Source organism: Callithrix jacchus, chromosome 11 (assembly GCF_049354715.1).
Source record: "Callithrix jacchus isolate 240 chromosome 11, calJac240_pri, whole genome shotgun sequence".
Lineage (NCBI taxonomy): Eukaryota > Metazoa > Chordata > Mammalia > Primates > Cebidae > Callithrix > Callithrix jacchus.
In genome coordinates this window covers 15,117,387-15,137,731 of record NC_133512.1, presented here as the reverse complement: position 1 = coordinate 15,137,731, position 20,345 = coordinate 15,117,387, and the positions used below count along the sequence as shown (strand labels likewise).

At 50.6% G+C, this 20,345-nt stretch overlaps 1 protein-coding gene and 1 non-coding gene across 14 annotated transcripts in view; one reads left to right on the top strand and one right to left on the bottom strand.

Moving 5' to 3' along the window:
• The first annotated feature begins 1,211 nt into the window (after positions 1 to 1,211).
• TNS3 (tensin 3) overlaps positions 1,212 to 20,345 on the top strand; it is a 314,051-nt gene continuing 294,917 nt past the window's right edge. For 9 of the 13 annotated variants that reach the window (XM_054237070.2, XM_078342402.1, XM_078342408.1 and 6 more), the window contains exon 1: positions 1,697 to 1,757. Coding sequence is in view for 2 of the 13 variants with exons in the window: in XM_054237068.2 (XP_054093043.1) it covers positions 1,345 to 1,389 (45 nt within the window). In the remaining 11 variants the exon portion in view is untranslated. Of the gene's footprint in view, positions 1,390 to 1,696; positions 1,758 to 20,345 lie in introns of those variants that run through there. The other 4 variants (XM_078342392.1, XM_078342401.1, XM_078342395.1 and 1 more) reach the window with 2 other exon arrangements.
• LOC118143918 (U6 spliceosomal RNA) lies at positions 9,169 to 9,270 on the bottom strand. The gene has a single exon (XR_004728403.1). It is a non-coding gene; the product is annotated as a U6 spliceosomal RNA (small nuclear RNA).

The window sequence follows — 20,345 nt, the reverse complement described above, 5'->3', positions numbered from 1 at the left end:
TCCCATGTTCTTCCCCTGACCAGGTGGGTTACCTTGGACAAGTTGCCTAGAATGTTGGATCCTGGTTTCTTATCAGGACAAAGGGGATCATAACAGTACCAGCCTCACCCCCATTCCTAGCTCAGCTGGCTCTGACTTCCTTCCCACCTTCCCCTGTGGCATCTTCCCTGGCACCCCCTGAGTCATCGCATTGCTTCTTGGCCTGGTGTCTTTCAGAGGGCAGGAAAATTGCCTGCCTCATCTCTGAGGGCTGGGGCTTGGTGCTCAAGAAGACTTTGCTTGGGAACAAATACCCAGATCAGTCTGGCACTGAGTAACAGCCAGGGAATATAACCATACCTTCCAGAGCATAGCGAGGTTGTTCAAGGCTTCCAGAAAAGCAGCTCTTGTCCCTCCTTGTGTGATGGGAGTGGAGTCGGAGTGCAGCTCAGGCTCCGCATTCTCAGTGATGAAATGTGGGATGGGTTGTGTGTCCCACCCTGGGGCTGGCTGACTTTGGAACTGGAGCCTTGAAGTTTCTGTTGGCTGCTTCTGAAATAGTCTTTTCCAGGATGACTATTCTTGCTCAGTTTCTCTGCCATCTCTAACAAGCTGTTTTCCCTGCTTCCACTCCCCGCCTCCCCCGCTGTCCTGCAGGTGCCAGAGGAGCAGGGCAGGTCCCCAGGGCTGCAGACGGGTTAGGCAGTTCTGTTCCAGCATCCAAAGCAGTTCTTGGTGACTGTCCTCCAAGACTTGCCCTAGGCCCTGCTCCGGGTGGGATTCTGAGACTACCTGCTCCATGTTGCAGATGAAATCTGTCTCCCTTTTGTGGGAGGCGGGGGTGGGGGGATTGGGAGGGTGCGGGGTGGGAAGGATGTTTTCCTGGAAACGGCCACGGGATGAGCCGCTGATGAAACTTCTCTTGTGACCTCACTGGGTGAAGAGCACTCCAGATTCTGCAGGATTTGTCCATTTCCCCATCTCACAAATGGGGAAACTGAGGCTAAGCGACTGAGCTGAGGGCCATCTGAATCTCAGGGATGGGCAGTCAGGGTGGACATCCTATAGGCCTTTCCTTCTCGGAGAATCTCTGCTCGGGATCGTTCTTCTGGTTTGCCCCAGGTTGCCTAAATTCTGCTCATTTGTCCCGGCGCATTTTAAGAAGTCATGTGACTTCTAAAACCTTCCCTGACCTCCTCCCTTCATTAGCTGGGTCTTTCACGGGCTTCTACGTAGGCACCCTGGGCTTTCCGGACCGGCTGTGCTCCTTTATGTATGCGCGATCCCCACTAGACTGTGAGCTACAGGAGGGAGGGTAGGTCTTGCTCCCGGAGAGCACCTTAATTACAGGCGCTGAATGAAAGAATGAACTGGTTGTGCAGGAACCAGGACCCGAACCCGCTTCCCCAGGTACTCTAACACTGGCCCGGCGGAACCTGCAAGCCTCCAGACTGCTTGGAGCCAATGGGTCTGATAATTCCGGGTCCCCTCTGCGCCCAGCGAAGGGAGGTCCCAGGGCGCACCTCGGCAGGGCGGGGGGGCCCCGAGCGACCGGCGCCTGGAGGCGCGCCGCATTGTTAGGGTGATGAGGCCAGGTGACCCGCCCGGCTCGGGGCGCGGGCGCGGGCGCCGGCTGTGGCGATTGCCCGCGCCGCCTCGAGGGGGCCCTGCCGCGGGCGCCGGCCGCCAGCCAGGAGGACGGGCCCGCCCGCGCGCTACTCCGAGCCCAGCCTCGCTGCGGCCATCGCCCCGCCGGACCGCGCCGCGGGCTCTCCCAGGTACTGGGGCTGGGGAAGGAGAAAATGCGGCCACGCGCCGCCGCCCTCTTTGTTTGGGCTCCGGCGCGGGCTTCCGCAGCCGGGGCGCAGAAACTAGGCTTGAGAAGCGCAGGGATCTGGACCTGGGGCGCGGGGAAAGAGTTCGGGGCGTGCGGGGGACGGGAGCTCGGGGCGTGGGGATGGGGTCACTGGGCAACCCATGTTAGGGAGAGCGGGGATCCGGCTGGGAGCGCACGGGCAAGGGGTTTGGGGCGCGCGGGTATGGGTCTTGGCGCGCGTGGGGGTCGGGGGCTCGGCTGGAGTCCCAGGACAGGGGCTAGGGTGCGGGCCAGGGTCCGGGAACGGGGTCGTTGACTTGCTGGGTTTGGGGACAGGGCTGGGGTGCAGGACCACTCGAGCGGGACCGGTGGCGCCCGAGCGCTCTGGACTCCGGGCAGGGATCGGAGCAGCTCTGTCGCGGTCGCTGTGGGGACTGAGCGGACTTTGCTCCCTTAGGACTCCGTCTCGAGACTTCAGGTGGAAAGCGCAGCTAGGGGCTTCAGTGGGCAGGCTCAAGACCCTTCTCCCACTTTTTCTAGGCAAGGTCTCCAGTGCGTCCCTTTCCCTTTGGTGGGTGGGAGGCAGGGGGTACTTCGCGCTTCTTCTTCTTTTTTTTTTTTTTTCAGAAGGACGGGACATCGGGCGGCAGTCTTGTTGAGGGGGGGTTGTCCCAGGTTGGGGGCCAGCTGTGTAGCATGTGCCTGCTGACACGCAGGCGCTGTCTCTGACAAGCAGGAGGAGGGAGGGTGGCGAACGTCCCAGGGGTCTCTGTGCTGGTGCTGTGCAGCGGCATGACATGTGAGTCCGGGGTCCTTTGCTTGTAGTGACTTGAGTATCTGTGGCGGGAAGAGACTCAGGCGCTCCTCTGGCTTCTACAGACAGTGCCAGTCCGTGACCCGGACTCAAATGTGGTTGAAAAACTCAAAGGCCATCAGGGTGTGGGGCCAGCAGAGAGTATTACTGAGGGTGGCCACAACCCCCTGAGAAGCCCCCAGGCTTCCTTGGGGCTCATTCACACACTTTGATCTTCGGAGATGGCTTGTCCCCCGTTTTTTTCACTGCTTAAACGCATGATCATGGACTACTCTGAAACTACTGGAAAGTATGAATGCAGAACTCATGTTGCATAGCCCTTCTGAACCCACTAACTCTGACCTTTTGGTAGATTTTCTTGAGGCTTTGGTCTGTGCATATTACTTTTTTAAAGTGCTTTCATACTTTCACTTTTGAATGAGGTTTGCCTGTTCTGGTGATTCTGGTTCTTCCCTCTTTGGGGCCTGTGAGGTTATATTTGCAAATCAATCAACAAGTATTAAGAAAGGCTTTTCTGTGTTAAGGCCTTGAGGGCCAGGGAGGGGGTGGGGAGTCGCTCCAGCTGGAGGGTGGAGGTGCAAGGCCATTACCCTGAGACTGAGGTGCTCTGGGTCCTGGTGGGGGCGTGGCAGCACGGGGTGGCGGTGGTTTGTGTGTGCACAGGGAACTGACTGGAGGAACTGGCAGCAAGCCAGACTCCTGACCTTAGGTATAGTAATGGTGACCTCAAAGGCAAAGTTAACAGGCTGATTGAGTGTTCGTTTGTGCTAAATGCTTTGCATGCGTTCATTTCATTTCACCCAAATTGAAATCCTTGGAGGGAGTTGGGATTATTATTACTCCATTTTACAGACGAGTAAACTGAGGCAAAGGAAGGCTAAGTAACTTGCCTGAGAGGAAATGAAACATGGCAGTGGGGTGGTGCAGCCTGGGATTCTGGGACAGGACTGTGGGGTCCCAGAGCCCTGCTCCTGGCTGCTGCTGCACGTCTGACTGCCCACTGAGTTCTAATGCGTGTCCAGACAGCAGTTCCTCAGCTGAGGCTGCCATAGCTATCAGCAGCTCAGTCGAATTATTTCTTTAAAAACCACCCAGATAGAAAAACTAGTAGCCTGGGGGCACTACTTATTCCTGAATGCAAATTGATTTCTTTTTTTAAACAAAGTATCTCTTTGGTACCTAATGTTTTGAAAGCGAGCTGTTTGCAAATGTGACTGTGGAGCTAAAGGGGGTGGGGGGTGTCAAAATATGTTCCTCCAGCGCAGGAGGTGAAGGGGAGAGCGGAGACCAGAGGAGGAGGTGGAAAGGCAAGAACATGAGTGGAAGGGCTGACTTACCATCTGGAAGTTGCAGTTTATATCTGCCTAGGATCCACACAAAGACCCACTTTACAGATGAGTAAAATGCCAAATAAATTCCTGAAGTCAGAGAACAGTTAGGGATCTGAATGAGCCCAGTCCTCTGGCTCTAGGTGCCCATTCCTTTCCTAAGATCAGCCCGTTGTAAACCACCCCTGTCCAGGGCAAGCCGCTCGTTCCCTCCCTGTGTCCTTGTGTATGAACTTGCGAGGGGGAGGAACTTTCCGCCTTCCTGAGGACAGAAAGCATTGTTTAGATCCCTGCCACCTACTAAGCAGATGAGACATTTGCTGAGTGCCTCAGCAGGACACTTAGAATTGAGGCTTCCAGGCTTCCTTACAGCGCCCCCCCACAGATTTCCCAGGAAGGGGACTCCTGTCTTGTGGATGAGTCTGGTGGGTTTGCTCCATGTAGACCCACGGAACGGTGGGTCTGGGCTTCTGAAGCTCTCCAGGAGCTGACCCTGGGACCCCCGGCTCCTTCCTGTAAGACCGCAGTAAGCACTGGGGCATCAGCTAACCCCTGCAAGCCGTGCCTGGAGTAACCTAGAGCCAGTCCTGTCTACCTAGAATCCTCTGCTGCTATCCTTGCTGCTCTAGAATAAGGGATGCTGGTCAGTGGGTTAAGTAGGTGTTTGGTTAACTTAGTTCCTCTCTTCCTCACAGTTAGCAAGAGCGTTGAAAACCATCACACACAGGGAACACATCTTTCCTCCTCTACAATGAAGGGCGTGTTGCGTGGCTTCATCCTCACAGGGATTGGCGTGTGGAGCTGGTGTTTCAGCACCTGATTGCCCACTTTTAGTGGCGTGTCGTTTCCACGCTGCCTCACTGCTTCGAAAACACCGAGACAAGAAAAATCACTGCCACCAAAATACTGCTGAGCAGGGCTGAATTCTCTTGGATTGAGAGAGCGTTTGGAACCTTAGTGCCTGCTGAGTTCGATGCAGGCCCGTATCCTGCTGCAGGGCTTTTTGGGTGCAGCTCCAGGGCAGGGAACAGTGGTTTCCTTGATGTCTGTCCGTTTCTTGTAAAAGCAGAAAACTAGACTCTTCAAGTTTTTTAAGCTTTCTGTATGTACTCTGTGATTCAGGAATGTGTTTGGTGCACGTCCACTACTGTAGTGTAGGATGTCGTGCTGAGCTTGGGGTCCCTTGGGTGTCTCCAGTATCTGTGTGGTGGCATCTCCTACCCTGTTCAATGTACTCTAGGAGCACCGTGGCCCTCTAGGCACACCTCAAGGCCCCCCCCCCCAACAAATCCGCCCTATGCACCTAGTACAGCTACGTGGTATTCCTCACCTGTTGCCATCCACCCTCGCTGGGAGCTGCCTCTGCCAAACAGGAGGGAGGAAGCCGGTGAAAATGAGGGTGATCGAGTATGGGGGCCATGAGCTTGGGGATGAAGCTCTGCACACAATTTAGGGTACCTTCGAATGCCTGGTTTTGTCAGGGAAGGGGAGGATTCTTATACGTTGATTTTTTTTTTTTTTTTTTTAGACGGAGTCTCGTTCTGTCACCCAGGCTGGAGTACAATGGGGTGATCTCAGCTCACTGCCACCTCCACTTCCTGGGTTCAAGCAATTCTGCCTCAGCCTCACGAGTAGCTGGGATTACAGGCACACACTCCCACACCCGGCTAATTTTTGTGTTTTTAGTAGAGATGGGGTTTCACCTTTTTGGCTAGGCAGGTCTTGAACTCCTGACCTCAGGTGATCCTCCCGCTTCGGCCTCCCAAAGTGCTGGGATTACAGGCATGAGACACCACGCCAGGCTGATTTTTTTTAAATGAAGGCACTAAACTAGTACTCTTTGTCTCCCGGGCAAAATGAATGAAAGATTATGCTGAAGGATTCTATGTCAGTGATCTAGAAAATTCTCTCTGGCACAGTGAGGTGCTCCCAGAGGTAGGGAAGTGCTCCTCAGAGGCACCCCTCAGGGGAGAGACCTCTCTGTCCCTGTCTCCACCCCAGCGCTGGGCAGGAAGCCCTGGGAGCCTTCTGTAAACAGCCCGCCACCTCTCAGCCTAATAATGCAGCTAAGGAGACCCCCTTGAGTACCCAAGCTGACTTGGGCGCTTTCTGTCCCTAGTCTGATTGTTGTGGAACCGTGCATGTATGCCATCCTGATGTCCCCTTTTCTGGAAGAGAGCGCTGAGACTTGGCGAGCTTAAGTAACTTGTGTTTGTTGAGAGGATACCAAACCTTGGATCTGAATCCAGGTCCGTCAGCAACGCTTGGAGGCTAAAGGTACGCACAGGAGGAGTTCTTACCAAGATGAGGGGTTTGCGCAGTCCCCACCCACGAACCACCCCCTGCTGGAATGGCCAGGCCAAGGCTCAGGAGCTGCGGCGTGCCTGCTGTCCACTGCGGCCAGTGCGCCAGCCCCAGCTGCTTCCTCGGACCCCAAGGCTGGGCCTTTCTTTACTCTTCCTTCCTCCCTCAGCTCTAATTATGGTGTATGTTAGATTGTCTGCCCTTCCTCTTCCTCTTCTCTTTTGGGGAAAGTTAATAGCACTTAATACGCTCTTTGCAAGCCTGGCTTTGTTTCTAAGGTATCAGAAGAATCTTTAGGAATCTTTCTTCCAGCCTCCCAAGCGAGCGGCAACGTGTCGGCACCCAGGAAGGATGAACACGGGTGCCCTGCTAATGATTACAATTGTTTCTCCTAGCCCAGGCCATGCCCCGGGGGACACCAGGGGACACCTCCAGGTGGACTAAAGTGTGTCACCTGCTTTCATTGTGTCTTGGCAGCCACAGTGGGACGTGGTGGATGTGGTGCAGGTTATGAAATGACTCCTGAAAAGTAGAGATCAATTCTTTGAGGCTTTGAATACACCAGAATATACTCGATGTGATACTGAAAGAAAGCACGTGCTCAGGAAGTGGCAGGCCAAGGCTGTTCAGAGCCGTCTGCAGTTGCTTTTTTTTTTTTTTTTTTTTTTTTTTACGGGAGAGTCCGGGCTCTGCTCCAGGCACTGGGATTATTTCTCACTGGAGGATTCAGGAATCTGCGCTCTCCCCATCACCCTGGAACACAGCTGCAGTGTGTAGCATTTCACTCCCTTGAAGCCACACAATAAAAGGCACAGGCCCACATCTGGCTGTGCAGGACAGGCGGGCAGGCGAGCGGGCCCTGGGGCACACTGGGCCATTAGCAGGGGCATCTGCGTCTAGGCCTGTGCACATTCCTCCCTGGAGCGCCGGGCTGGCTCTGCAAACAAAGGAGCCTGGTCCTGGCATTCTTCTCCACCTTGTAATCCATCACCTTTCTTAGAGGTGTCCCTGGGCGCCTATCCCTTTCATCACTGGCCATTTGGGAGTTAGATCAAAGGTACGCACAGGAGAGAGTGACATAGACCAGGTTCTGGCATCCCACAAACCTGGGGCAGACTGCCCTTTGTCCTGGGAGATCCTGGGATTACTGTGACTTGTGTTTGCCATTCCTTGCTTGCAGCCTGATGTTGTTGTTCCTCCACAGGTTCCCGGTCTCGGGTGGGAGCCATGTGGGCTGTTGTTTCCTTCTTCTGGGCTCCAGGCCCAGTGTACTTTGGTGCTGCTGAATTTCCATGGCCCCAGGGGCCTGAAAAGCACCTTGTGGACCTTCTGGAGAACCACTTCCTCATTCTTGATAGTGCTAATCTGATCCCCTGGGAGGGAGCTGTGTGCTAACTAACTGGTTGACACAGGGGAGACCAGTGTGATAGATGAGTTTTTCCCAAAAGATCGGGGACAGGTGTTTCCAGTTTGTCTCCTCTGGAAAGATCTGCAGAGCCCAGTGGACAGGGCTAGTGAAAGGGGGCCTGTGTGCAGGTCTTGGCTGGGTGCTAAGGGAGGTGGGAGGGCTCTACCTGGGTTAAGAATGCATTTCTCGGCCTGGTGCAGTGGCTCATGCCTGTAATCCCAGCACTTTGGGAGGCCGAGGTGGGTGGATCATGAGGTCAGGAGATCAAGAGCATCCAGGCCAACATGGTGAAACCCTGTCTCTACTAAAAATTGAAAAAAAATTAGCTGGGTGTGGCGGTGAACACTTGTAGTCCCAGCTACTCGGGAGGCTGAGGTAGAAGAATTGCTTGAACCCAGGAGGCAGAGACTGTAGTGAGCTGAGATTGCACCACTGCACTCCAGCCTGGGTGACAGTGTGAGACTCTGTCTCAAAAAAAAAAAGAATGCATTTCTCTCATCTTGCACTGGGAGCCCTCTGCAAATAGCCTGCTGGCTCTCAGCCTAATAATGAGAGGGAAGGAGGCACATTTGTTATCTGTATTAGTCGGAGAGTAGCAGAAGACTCTCAAGTAATGAGCATATCTTTGCTTCTTAACTTGCCTTTTGACTATTTTTCTACAAAATAGTTTTCTTGTAATATGTATTCATTGTAGACTTGGAAAAGTTAACACATGCTAAGGAAACAGGAAAAATTTCCTTCTAACATCACCTCCACTGAGGTTCATATTTTAGCCTGTTTGTGTGCCATATGTTTTCTGTGCTTTTTAAATTTACCAAGCTGAGATCATACCATATATATTATTTTATATCCTGCATTTTAAAATCAATGTAGCAGTATAAGCATTTCCCAATCTAGAAATAGCTCTGCATGAATGTGACTGCTGATGAGAGTACTCCAGCATGTGGATACTATACTTTGGTATAGTACTCCAGCATGCGGATACTGTACTTGGGTATAGTACTCCAGCATGCGGATACTGTACTTGGGTATAGTACTCTAGCATGCGGATACTGTACTTTGGTATAGTACTCTAGTATGCGGATACTGTACTTCGGTATAGTACTCTAGTATGCGGATACTGTACTTTGGTATAGTACTCTAGTATGCGGATACTGTACTTCGGTATAGTACTCTAGTATGCGGATACTGTACTTGGGTATAGTACTCTAGTATGCGGATACTGTACTTCGGTATAGTACTCTAGTATGCGGATACTGTACTTCGGTATAGTACTCTAGTATGTGGATACTGTACTTCGGTATAGTACACCAGTATGTGGATGTCCCATGCTATTTGGACTTCACTGTTTGCTCATTGATCATTTACATCCTGTGTTATGCTTGCACATAGGTCTTTGAACAGATCGTAGCTAGTCAAGTTCTCGGAAGAATTTCTAGCAGCCTCTTTGAGGTCAAACTATGGTAAAACACGTATAACATGAACTTTGTCTTTTCTTTTTTTAAAAAAATATATATATTTTAATATGGAACGCTTCACGAATTTGGGTGTCATCCTTGCGCAGGGGCCATGCTAATCTTCTCTGTATTGTTCCAATTTTAGAGTATGTGGTATGAGCTGCCGAAGCGAGCTTGTCTCTTTTTTTTTTTTGAGATGGATTCTTGCTCTGTCACCAGGCTGGAGTGCAGTGGCTCCATCTTGGCTCACTGCAACCTCCATCTTCTGGGTTCAAGAGATTCCCCTGCCTCAGCGTCCTGAGTAGCTGGGACCACAGGTGTGTGCCACCATGCCCAGCTAATTATTTGTATTTTAGTAGAGACGGGGTTTCACCATGGCCAGGATGGTCTCGATCTCCTGACCTCGTGATCCTCCTGCCTTGGCCTCCCAAAATGCTGGGATTACAGACATAAAGTACTGCGCCCAGCCACTTTGTGGTTTTAATCATGTAAGTGTACAGTTATGTGACATTAAGTACCTTTACATTGTTATGCAGCCATCACCACCCTCCAGCTCCAGAACTCTTTCCACTTTGCAGAACTGAAACTCTGTGTCTCTTAAATACTAACTCCCACATTCTCCTCCCCCTGCCCCTGGCAACCACCATTCTACTTTATGTCCCTGTGAAACAGACTACATCTGAACATGTGTGGCTTGGGAAGGGTAAAGAAAAAAAAAAAGGCTGGGCACGGTGGCTCACGCCTGTAATCTCAGCACTTTGGGAGGCCGAGGTGGGCAGATCACGAAATCAAGAGATGGAGACCATCCTGGCCAACATGGCGAAACCCCGTCTCTACTAAAAATGCAAAAATTACCTGGGTGTTTGGCACGCTCGTGTAGTCCCAGCTACTTGGGAGGCTGAGGTGGAAGAATCGCTTGAACTTGGGAGGCGGAGGTTGCAGTGAGCTGAGATGGCGCCACTGTGCTCCAGCCTGACGACAGAGCAAGACACCATCTCAAAATAAATAAATAAATAAACAAACAAATAAATAAAAGAAATGGACTATATAGGGTGTCTCATATAAGTGGAATCACACACTATTTGTATTTTTTTTGTGATTTATTTTATGTATATAATTTTTTGAGACGGAGTCTTGCTCTCTCGCCAGGCTAGAGTGCAGTGGTATGTATGATCTTGGCTCACTGCAACCTCTGCCTCCTGGGTTCGAGCGATTCTCCTGTCTCAGCTTCCCAAGTAGCTGGGACTACAGGCGTGCACCACCACACACAGCTAATTTTTGTATTTTTAGTAGAGACAAAGTTTCACCATGTTGGCCAGGATGGTCTGAATCTTTTGACCTCATGATCCGCCCGTCTTGGCCTCCCAAAGGGCTGGGATTACAGGGGTGAGCCACCACCCCCGGCCGTGATTTATTTCACTTGGCACAATGTCCTCAGGGTTTCATCCATGTTGCAACATTGTCACAACTTTCCTCCTTAAGGCTGAATAATATTGTGTGTGTGCGTGTGCGTGTGTGCCTATAGCACATTTTGTTTATCCATTCATCCTTTGATACACTTGGGCTACTTCTATCCTTTGGCTGCTGTGAATAGTGCTGCTATGGATATGGGTGTATAAGTCCTTGCTTTCCATTTTTTTGAGTATATACCCAGAAGTGAACATAAGCTTTTTGGAATTCCTTGGTATATATGGTCAAATTGCAATTAAGACACAGGGTGCTGTCTGGATTCTCACGGTGTCCACCCACTGTCCCTGAAGATGGCTAGGCTGTCACCCCCAGGGTAAAAACCAGGCCTGCAGGAAAAGGAAGAGGGAGACTTACCAAGTTATTTTGACAGATTGTGTAAACTCTGTGATTAATGGGATGAGAAAGCAGGAAGAATGTCTTTCATTTAAAAAAAAAAAAAAAGAGCCTTCGGGGTTGCTTGGTTTTATTTTCAATTAAAAGGGTCTGATTTTGTTTCTGGAGAATGGTTTTAATTTGGATAAATGGTTCAGTCTGGGAACCGCATGCCAGAACCTATGATCTATGAGTGCAATTACTCAGGGTTTCCTCGGCTGCTTTTCTGAGGGAACAGTCCAGAACAGGACTCGCTCTGGTTTGGCTCTGTTAAGCGTCTGGGCAAGGCCCCCGGGTGCTTGGAGTGAGGTGGTTTTTGTGATCACTCATTGAAGTGCAGCCATCATGCCCTCCCCATCATTGCCTTCCCCGACTGATGGTGGTTAATTTTTACCCTCTAAGAATGTGCTCACAATTCCAAGTCAGGAATGTCAACAGCAGGCTGTCGTTTCCCCTCCTTCAACGCGCTGAACCAAAATTACTGGCATCTTTTCCAATGTGGGCATTTGCAGAATTGTGAGATTTGGGGGCTCAAGGAGGATGCAGACTCATCCTAATGTTCCTTCTCCAGATTACTTGAGGTCCCTGGCCAGGCAGGACTGCAGGCCCAGAGACGGGGTGGCAGGTTGCTCTATCTGGGGTCAGTGGGTGCTTCTTTCCAAGGGGATGCTGGGTTGCAGGAGGTGAGGGAATAAATCCTGGGTGGCTTTGAGGAGCCATTGGGATGGAGGGACAGCCTGGGCAGAGGCCCCAGGCAGAGCCGTCCACTGTGTTCTGGCGTAGCAAAGGGGATTTGCAGAAGGCAAAGAAGAATACAAAGACACAAGGTAGAGTGTTCCACTCTTTAAGAGAAACTTGGCAAAGCCCTGGACAAATTTCCAGGGGCTTGCAGATTGGAGAACGATGCCTGGCCTACCTAGCGGGCTGGTAGGAGCCAGTGTGGAAAGTGGCAGGGTGTTCCCAGGGTGGGAGGTGGAGACAGTCTGCAACTGAAATTTCCAAGAGCACAGCCCACAAAGGAAGAATGGGGTCCGTGAGGTGGGTGAAGGCATTGCCCTGCTGGCTTGTATCAAGGCGTTGGCTTCTGGGCCCAAAACAAAGGGCATATTAGCATAATGAATAGTAAAGTCATTTGGTTGGGTCCTGGGAAGAAGGCGGCGTGGCTTCAATTCTCGGGGCCCTGGCCTCTTTCCGAAGGAAGGGCTGGTGGGTGGGCCTCACCTCTGGAGGTCCAGCCTGCACTGGGACCACACGGTTTGAGAAACGTTGGCCACATGTACCCCTTGATTTCTGGGGAAAGCACTGACAGCAACTTCCCCTGTGTCCCCGAGACCTTTCTCATTTTCCCCTTTCCATGGGTAAGGATTCGAGTGTAACCAGACTATTCTGATGAAAAATTTGAGTGAGACAGGTAACCGGCAACACTCAACAGAGTTGGGATGTGTTGCTCTTTAGCTCCCCACCCCCACCTCCATGTAAACAGGAATAATCCAAAACATAGGTCATCGTTGAGCACCTACTGTGCTTTTAAGGCATTTTGCTTGATGTTAGGGATAATGTGACAACCAGAATGGTGTTCATCCATTTCTCAGAGGATAACAGAACACACCGTCATTCATTTTCCTCTTCCCACGGAGCGTTTGCCGCAGTGGGTGTGAGAAGCGTGGTGTGTGTGTGACTGTCTTACTGATGGTTCTCCCAAACCTGGATCCTGGCATAGGTGTTGCCAGTCTCTGGGTGTCGTCCTCCCACTTGTGACTGTAGCAATGTCTCAGAATGCCCTGGAGGGATGGCCTTACTCCAAGTGGTCCCTCGGCTGCTGGGTTGGCTATTTGTAAGTAAACCATTTCGGTCAATGCTGCTTCTTTTTTTTTTTAAGATGGGGTTTCATCCTGTTGGCCAGGCTGGTCTTGAACTCCTGACCTTAGGTGATCCACCCACCTCGGCCTCCCATAGTGCTAGGATTACAGGCATGAGCCACTGCGCCCGGCCCTGCTTCTTTTAGAATATGCTCATCAGCTCCAGCTTGTCAGGTGTCTGGTTGTCTGCGTGGAGCCCGTGGGGAGGGCTGTGCAGCCTCCCACCTCGCAGGGAGGTGGCTTCTCTTCATGGTCATGCCCTGCGGAGTTGCATTCTTCTCCCTGATGGCCGGCTGCCAGGACCTGTGGGCCACCGTGAGAAGCGTGGGAGGTGCCGTGGCTCCTGCCAAGCTCGGTCTTCACAGACTGGGTGAGTTCTTCTGAAGCGTGGCTCCCCGGGACACCACACATGGGGCAAGCACAGCTGTGTGGCGAATGGCACGTTAACAGGGCTAGATGCCCATGGGCTGCTTAATGATGACCTTGGCCTGTGAGTCTGTGACTCTTGGTGAGTGGCCAGCTGGGGGCTGTTGGTGCTGAGTTCAGCTCTGCAGCCAGTAACGTTCCAGCTGAGTTCCAGACATACCCGGCTTCCGTTTTCAGTGCCAAGATGAAATGGGTGAATGGGCGGGAGCTGACAGAGACTTTTGATGACTGTGATTGCTATTGTCCGGAGTCCCCTTGACCCTCTAGAGGTACTGCCTCTCCTTTCATTTGTACACACCGGTGTTTCTGCACAGTTCTGCCTGTTGTCAGCTCTGAGAGCTCTAGGGACACCAGCTTTTCCGTTTCCCATACTGCCAGATGGCTTTGAGCAAACAAGAGGAAGGTCCCAGCGTGGGCGCTGCCTGCGGCTGCATTGTCCTCTCTGTTTGCCCTGCGGGTGAAGCGGAAAGGGAGCAGGCTTTGCAGGAACCCAGGTGGCACTCCTTCTCGTCCCTGCCACTTGCTCTCTGTGTGGCCTGGGATGGTCCCCAAACTTCTCTGAAGTAATGCTGAAAACTGGGTTGATGGCATGGACCTCACTGAGCTGTTAGGAGTAGCTGTCGACACTGGGTACCCAAGGTCCTCTTGAATGGAAACCAGATAGCCTTCGAGTCCTTTTCTTTTACCTGTGGTTGGTTACCCTTTTGAGAGCTCTGACCCCAGAAGAAGTGTTTTTCAGATTGGCCCAGGTTCCTCCATGAAGACAGACTGAGAAAGGGGTGGGCCTGTGGGCCTCCTGAGCCCTTCCTAGGCCATGTACCCTCCAGAGTGGTCCGGATGGGACGCTGACCCCCAGAGGCCCACCCCCGTGTCCTGAGGCCCAGTTAGCTGCGGCCTTTATCCACTCACATTCTGTGGGATTGGATTGTGTAATTTTTGTTTGTATCTCTCTGTCCTCATTAAATCTTAACTCCTCCAAGGACAAGAACTAAGGCTGCTGTTGCTTTAAAAAAAAAAAAAATGATAAGAGCTTTGGAAGGAGCTTAGAGTTAGCTACGTGTCCTTGCCAAGGTGTGGCATCACTCAGAGCCTCTATTCCATCCTCTGGACAGCTCGGGGCTGGCCTCCCAATCTGGTGCCCACATGGTACACTTCACAATGGGAGGGGACAGTTGCACAGCTAGATGGAAATATTCTAGAAGTGGTTGCTTACGAGGAGAGAGGGAAATACTGGCTCACTTTCCCAGGCTTTCGTTCATATTTTTATTAGGGCCACAACTTTTGTTCTTGGAGTTTTGCTTTGTAACCTCTTCCTTTAACGTTCAGAAGAGAACCATTTACACCTCATCTTACAGACCTGAGAATCTAGCCCGCCGTTATTTCCTTGGAAAATAGCCACATTGCAAGTTGGGTTATTGCAAGTTGATGACAAATGCCTGCCAGGAGTCCATGCAGGCTCCTTGAGAAGAGGTGCCCCTGCAGAGCTGTGACTTCAGCACAAAAGAATACTCTTTCTGGACAGAGTGTGTTGTGGGGTTTGCTTCCCTCAAATCCGTATTGCCAAATGACAAGAATTATTTCCTTTGTTTTGCTCTCAAAACGGATTCCAGTCTTGATGCAGACCCACCAGCACTGTGTAATCCCTTGTGTAATATTTATTTATTTATTCTTTCTTTTTTTTTTTTTTTCTGAGATGGAATCTTGCTCTGTCACCCAGGCTGGAGTGCAGTGGCACGATCTTGGCTTGCTGCAGCCTCAGCCTCCCAGGTTCAAGTGATTCTCCTGCCTCAGCCTTCCAAGTAGCTGGGATTATAGGCGCCCACCACCACACCCAGCTAATTTTTGTCTTTTTGGTAGAGATAGGGTTTTACCATGTGGGCCAAGCTGGTCTCAAACTCCTGACCTCAAGGTGATCCACCTGCCTTGGTCTCCCAAAGTGCTGAGATTACAGATGTGCACTACCGTGCCAGATCCTTGTGTTTTATTTATTTATTGATTTATTTATTTTTCTGAGATGGAGTCTCTCTCTCCTCCAGGCTATAGCGCAGTGGCACCATCTTGGTTCACTGCAATCTCTGTCCCCTGGGTTCAAGCAATTCTCCTGCCTCAGCCTCCCGAGTAGCTGGGATTACAGGTGTGTGCCACCATATCTGGCTAATTTTTTTGTATTTTTAGTGGAGATGAAGTTTCACTATATTGGCGAGACTGATCTTGAACTCCTGACCTTGTGATCCACTTGCCTCTGCCTCCCAAAGTGCTGTGATTACAGGCTTGAGCCACGGCGCCCGGCCTGTAATCCCAGGCCGTATGTATGTATGTATGTATGTATGTATGTATGTATATATATATATATATGTTTGTTTGAGATGGAGTCTCACTCTGTTGCCCAGACTGGAGTGCAGTGGTGCAGTCTCAGCTCACTGCAACCTCCACCTTCTGGGTTCAAGCAATTCTCCTGCCTCAGCCTCCTGAGTAGCTGGGATTACAGGTGCCCACCACCACACCCTGCTAATTTTTTGTATTTTTAATAGAGACGGGGTTTCCTCATGTTGGTCAGGCCAGTCTCAAACTTCTGACCTCAGGTGATCCACCCACCTCAGCCTCCCAAAGTGCAGGGATTACTGGCGTGAGCCACTGTGCCCGGTTTCTTCTGTAACATTTAAATGCAGGTTTTGTTCTGCATCCAACAGACCCATCCTGGGAAAATGTCTCCCCTCCCCCTTTCTGCTTTCTGCTGAGACCCCCAGATTATATTCACAAATTCTGCATCGGGGACTGAGTGCACGTAAGACACTGGCCAAATTTTGGAGAGATGTTTGGGTCCATATAATACATAGGCTTCGTGGCTGAAGCACATCAGTTCTCAGACGAACAACTGCTCAGATCCCTGCTCAGAGGAGGAATGGGTGTGGTGACAGCGGCACGCTGAGAATACTGTGGGCTTTGTTCACAGCCACAGTGAAGAGGAGATAGTGTGTCCCGGTACAAGTGATCGCTCTATCAGCAGATCCATCTGTCCTTCCTCAAAGAGGCTGCAGCCCACTTCAGGGCCATTGTGTCAGACAGCTGGCATTTGGCCTTGGCCCTGGGTAAAACACATGGCAGGCTATCACGTGGGTGCCGCTCACGTCTCCCCCACATCTGCCGGGGTTTCCATAACGCACTGTTCTGTTTGCAGCTGCATGAATGTGATATGACACAGCGGCCGCTCATAGACTTCGGGCTTGTTGCCATGCATACAAGGTGCACACCCCAGAGTGGAGGCCGCGGGCAGGGAAGTGGCTGGCATGAATTATTGACTGTGTGTGAGGCCCTGTGCGAGGAGATTCACTTTTTCCTTCCTTTGTTCATTTAATCATTCACTCACTTATTGCTTTAATGCAGCTAATGTGCAGTGTGCCTGCTGTGTCTCAGATACATTTAACCCTCACTAACTGTAGAAACTGAGGCTCAGAAGGCAAATGCAGGGCCTACCATCTCAGCCTTGCCTACCATCTCAGCTTGGACATGGTAGGGCAGAGGGTTTCCGATCACGCCCCTCAGACCTGGAGTTTGCTTGTCTCCATTCTGCCTGCTCCGGAGCCCCCAGTTCCGCCAGCCACATCTCACAGGTGAAGGAAGACGACCCCGTTGCCTGCTGGCTGCTGTGGCCTGGCTCACCTCTCCCTACCCTCTCCTGCAGGCCCCAGCGCTCTCTGGAGTCTGAGGCTTAGTGTTTTGAATCACCGGTCTTTTCTTTGAGAGAAACTGCATTGCCTGTGCAATGGCTTTGCAAGGGCTTGATGGCAGGGCAGCCTTTTAGAGGGTCTTGGGGGAGCTCCCAGAATGGAGTTTTGCTGGGGTGGCTGTGGGTATAGACAGCAGAGTGGAGGCAGCTTAGAAATCAGCATGTCACAGCACTGGGCTAAAGAATCAGCCAGGTGCCCGGGCTTCTCTTGTTTTAGGGGGCAACTGGAAGAATAATTTATGTTAGCCCTAGAGCGAAATGTTAGAGAGCAGAGTGCCCCAGACCTGGCTGGCTGGCGAATCCTGACCTTTGTTCCTCTTCTCAGTGGGTCCTGCCCCCAGCAAAGGCCCTGCATTCATGAGGGTCAGGGTCTACTGTCTTCTGATGGTGCTCTCAAATGTCAGTGGGATCTGAGGCTTGGCTCAGGGCTTTCGATAGACATAGGTAAGGACTGACTTGGTTGCTGCTTTGCTTTGGTCCCAAATCTTGATTCCTTCAATGAGAACGAAGGAGGCAGTAGGACCACCAGGGTTAGATTCCAGCTAGTGGCCTAGGTCCCCCTCCAGGATCTGTCACTATGGCAGCTGTGCAGCACTGTCCATGAACCTGCCTTTCTGATGTCAGTGATGGAGGGGTGTGCAGAGAGCAGTGCAGCCAGGGTGGCAAGGGTGGGCATTGTAGGGGGTTCATCCATCACCAAGGGGTTGGGAGATCTGAGGCTTGAGGAGTTGGGGGTGGTCTCTCTATCCCCAGGGATCAGGAGCTTCCTCCATTACTGTGGGCTCAGGAAATCTCTTGATTGACATCTTAAGGCCCAAGAGGCTGGGGGCCCTTCAACACCTAGGGGTCGGGGGCACCCTGAAACCTGATAAGGCAGGGTGGAAGGTCCCTCCATCAATCACCGATGTCATCATATGAATTTCTTTTTTGTGTTTTTGAGATGAAGTCTTGCTCTGTCGCCCAGGCTGGAGTGCAATGACACGATCTCAGTTCACTGCAACCTGCACCTCCTGGGCTCAAGTGATTCTCCTGTCTCGGACTCCCGAGTAGCTGGGATGATAGGCGTGCACCACCATGCCCAGCTAATTTTTGTATTTTTAGTAGAGACGGGGTTTCACCATGTTGGCCAGGCTGGTCTTGAACTCTTGACCTTGTGATCTGCCTGCCCTGGCCTCCCAAAGTGCTGAGATTACAAACATGAGCCACCACGCCCTGCCCTTTTCTTTTTTTTTTTTTTTTTGAGATGGAGTCTTGCTCTGTCGCCCAGGCTGGAGTGCAGTGGTGCGATCTTGGCTCACTGCAACCTCCACCTCCTGGGTTTAAGCAGTTCTCCGCCTCAGCCTCCTAAGTAGCTGGGACTACAGGCATATACCACGACGCCCAGCTAATTTTTAATATTTTTAGTAGAGATAGGGTTTCACCATGTTGGCCAGGCTGGTCTCAACTTACTGACCTCATGATTCGCTCATTTCCGCCTCCCAAAGTGCTGGGATTATAGGTGTAAGCCACTGTGTCTGGCCTGAATTATATACCTTTCATTTCAATTTGACATATATATTCTTTTTTTTTTTTGCTATTTTGCCGTATTTAGTTCCTCCTTATCTGATGTGAAAACAAGTAGGCATCATGAATGGCAGCCATTCGCACTTTATCCTGCATTTCCTAAGGACAAGAACATGTCCCTATACATACCCCTCATCCTCAAAGCCATGATGACCTGAGACATTGAATACTGATTGCCTGACATCCAGTCCATATTTGAATTTTCCCAATCATCCCCAAAGTTATTTACAGATGTGCCTTAATCTACCCAGAATCCCATCATGGTTTACAAGTTGGGCTAACTCCATATCTGAGCTCTGAAATCTGAGGCAGACCCCTGCTTTCTTTATTTTAATCTTATTAGTATTTTTTCATGATGTCAACATTTGTTTCATTTCCGAAGACTTTTTAAAATTAAATGTTTCATCTTGAGACCGTTTGCAGGCAGTTTTAAGAAATCATATATCAAGATCTCGTGTGTTCTTTACCCATTTTCCTGTAGTGGAAACACCTTGAAAAACTCCAGAACATGATCACAACAGGATACTGACACTGATATAGTCAAGATACAGGGCATTCCCTCACCACAAGTATCCCTTACATTGCTCTTTTATGGCCACTTCCACTTTCTCCCGTCCCCGCCCTCTGTAACCCCTGACCAGTAATCTGTTCTTCATTTCTGTAGTTTTGTCATTTCGAGAATGTCACATAAGGCTGAGCACAGTGGCTTATGTCTGTAATCCCAGCACTTTGGTAGGCCCAGGCGAGTGGATCACAAGGTGAAAAGATTGAGACCAGCCTGGGCAACGTGGTGAAACCCTATCTCTACTAAAAATACAAAAATAGCTCAGCATAGTGGTGTGTGCCTGTAGTCCCAGCAACTCAGGAGGCTGAGGCAGAAGAATCGCTTGAACCCGGGAGGCAGAGTTTGCAGTGAGCCAAGATCTCACTGCACTTCAGCCTGGGCAATAGAGTAAGACTCCGTCCCCTCACCAAAGAAAAAGAAAAAAAAAAAAAAAAAAAGAATGTCGAATAAATGGAATCATATAGTATGCACCCTCCCAAAATTCATGGTTTTTACTCAGCGTAATTCTCTGGAGATTCACCCAGGTTGTGTGTATTAGTAGCTTGCTCCTTATTACTGAGCATTGTTACCTGTGAGGGATGTACCACAGTTTACTTAATCACTCACCTGCTGAAGGACTTCCAGTTCACAAACATGATATATCTTTGCAGTTATTTAGATTATCTTTCATTTCTTTCGTTGGCATCTGTGTACTTCTGGCTTGCAAGTCCTGTGTATGTCTTAAGTCGTACACCCGAGTGTACGTCTTAAGTTTCACTTCTTAAAGTGTTTGTGAATGGCCTTGTATTTTTAATTTTGTGTCTATGCGTTCATTGCTTGTGCATAGAAATGCAACTGGCTTTTGTATGTTTACCTTGTATCCTATGACCTTGCAAACTTTTGTTTTGTATATTCCTGGGGATTTCCCATGTAGATAATCATGCCATCTGAAAACAGGGACAATGTTATTTCTTTCCTGGACTTTGCCTTTTTAAAGGGCTCAGGCTAGTTTCCTGCTTTTTTTTTTTTCTTTTTTTGAGGAGTCCTGCTCTGTTGCCCAAGCTGGAGTATAGTGATGCCATCTCAGCGCACCGTAACCTCCCTCCCGGATTCAAGTGATTTTCCTGCCTCAGCTTCCTGAGTAGCTGGGACTACAGGTGCATACCACCACGCCTGGCTGATTTTTTTTTTTGTATTTTTAGTAGAGACATGGTTTCACCATGTTGACCAGGCTGGTCTCGAACTGCTGACCTCAGGTGATCTGCCCATCTCGGCCTC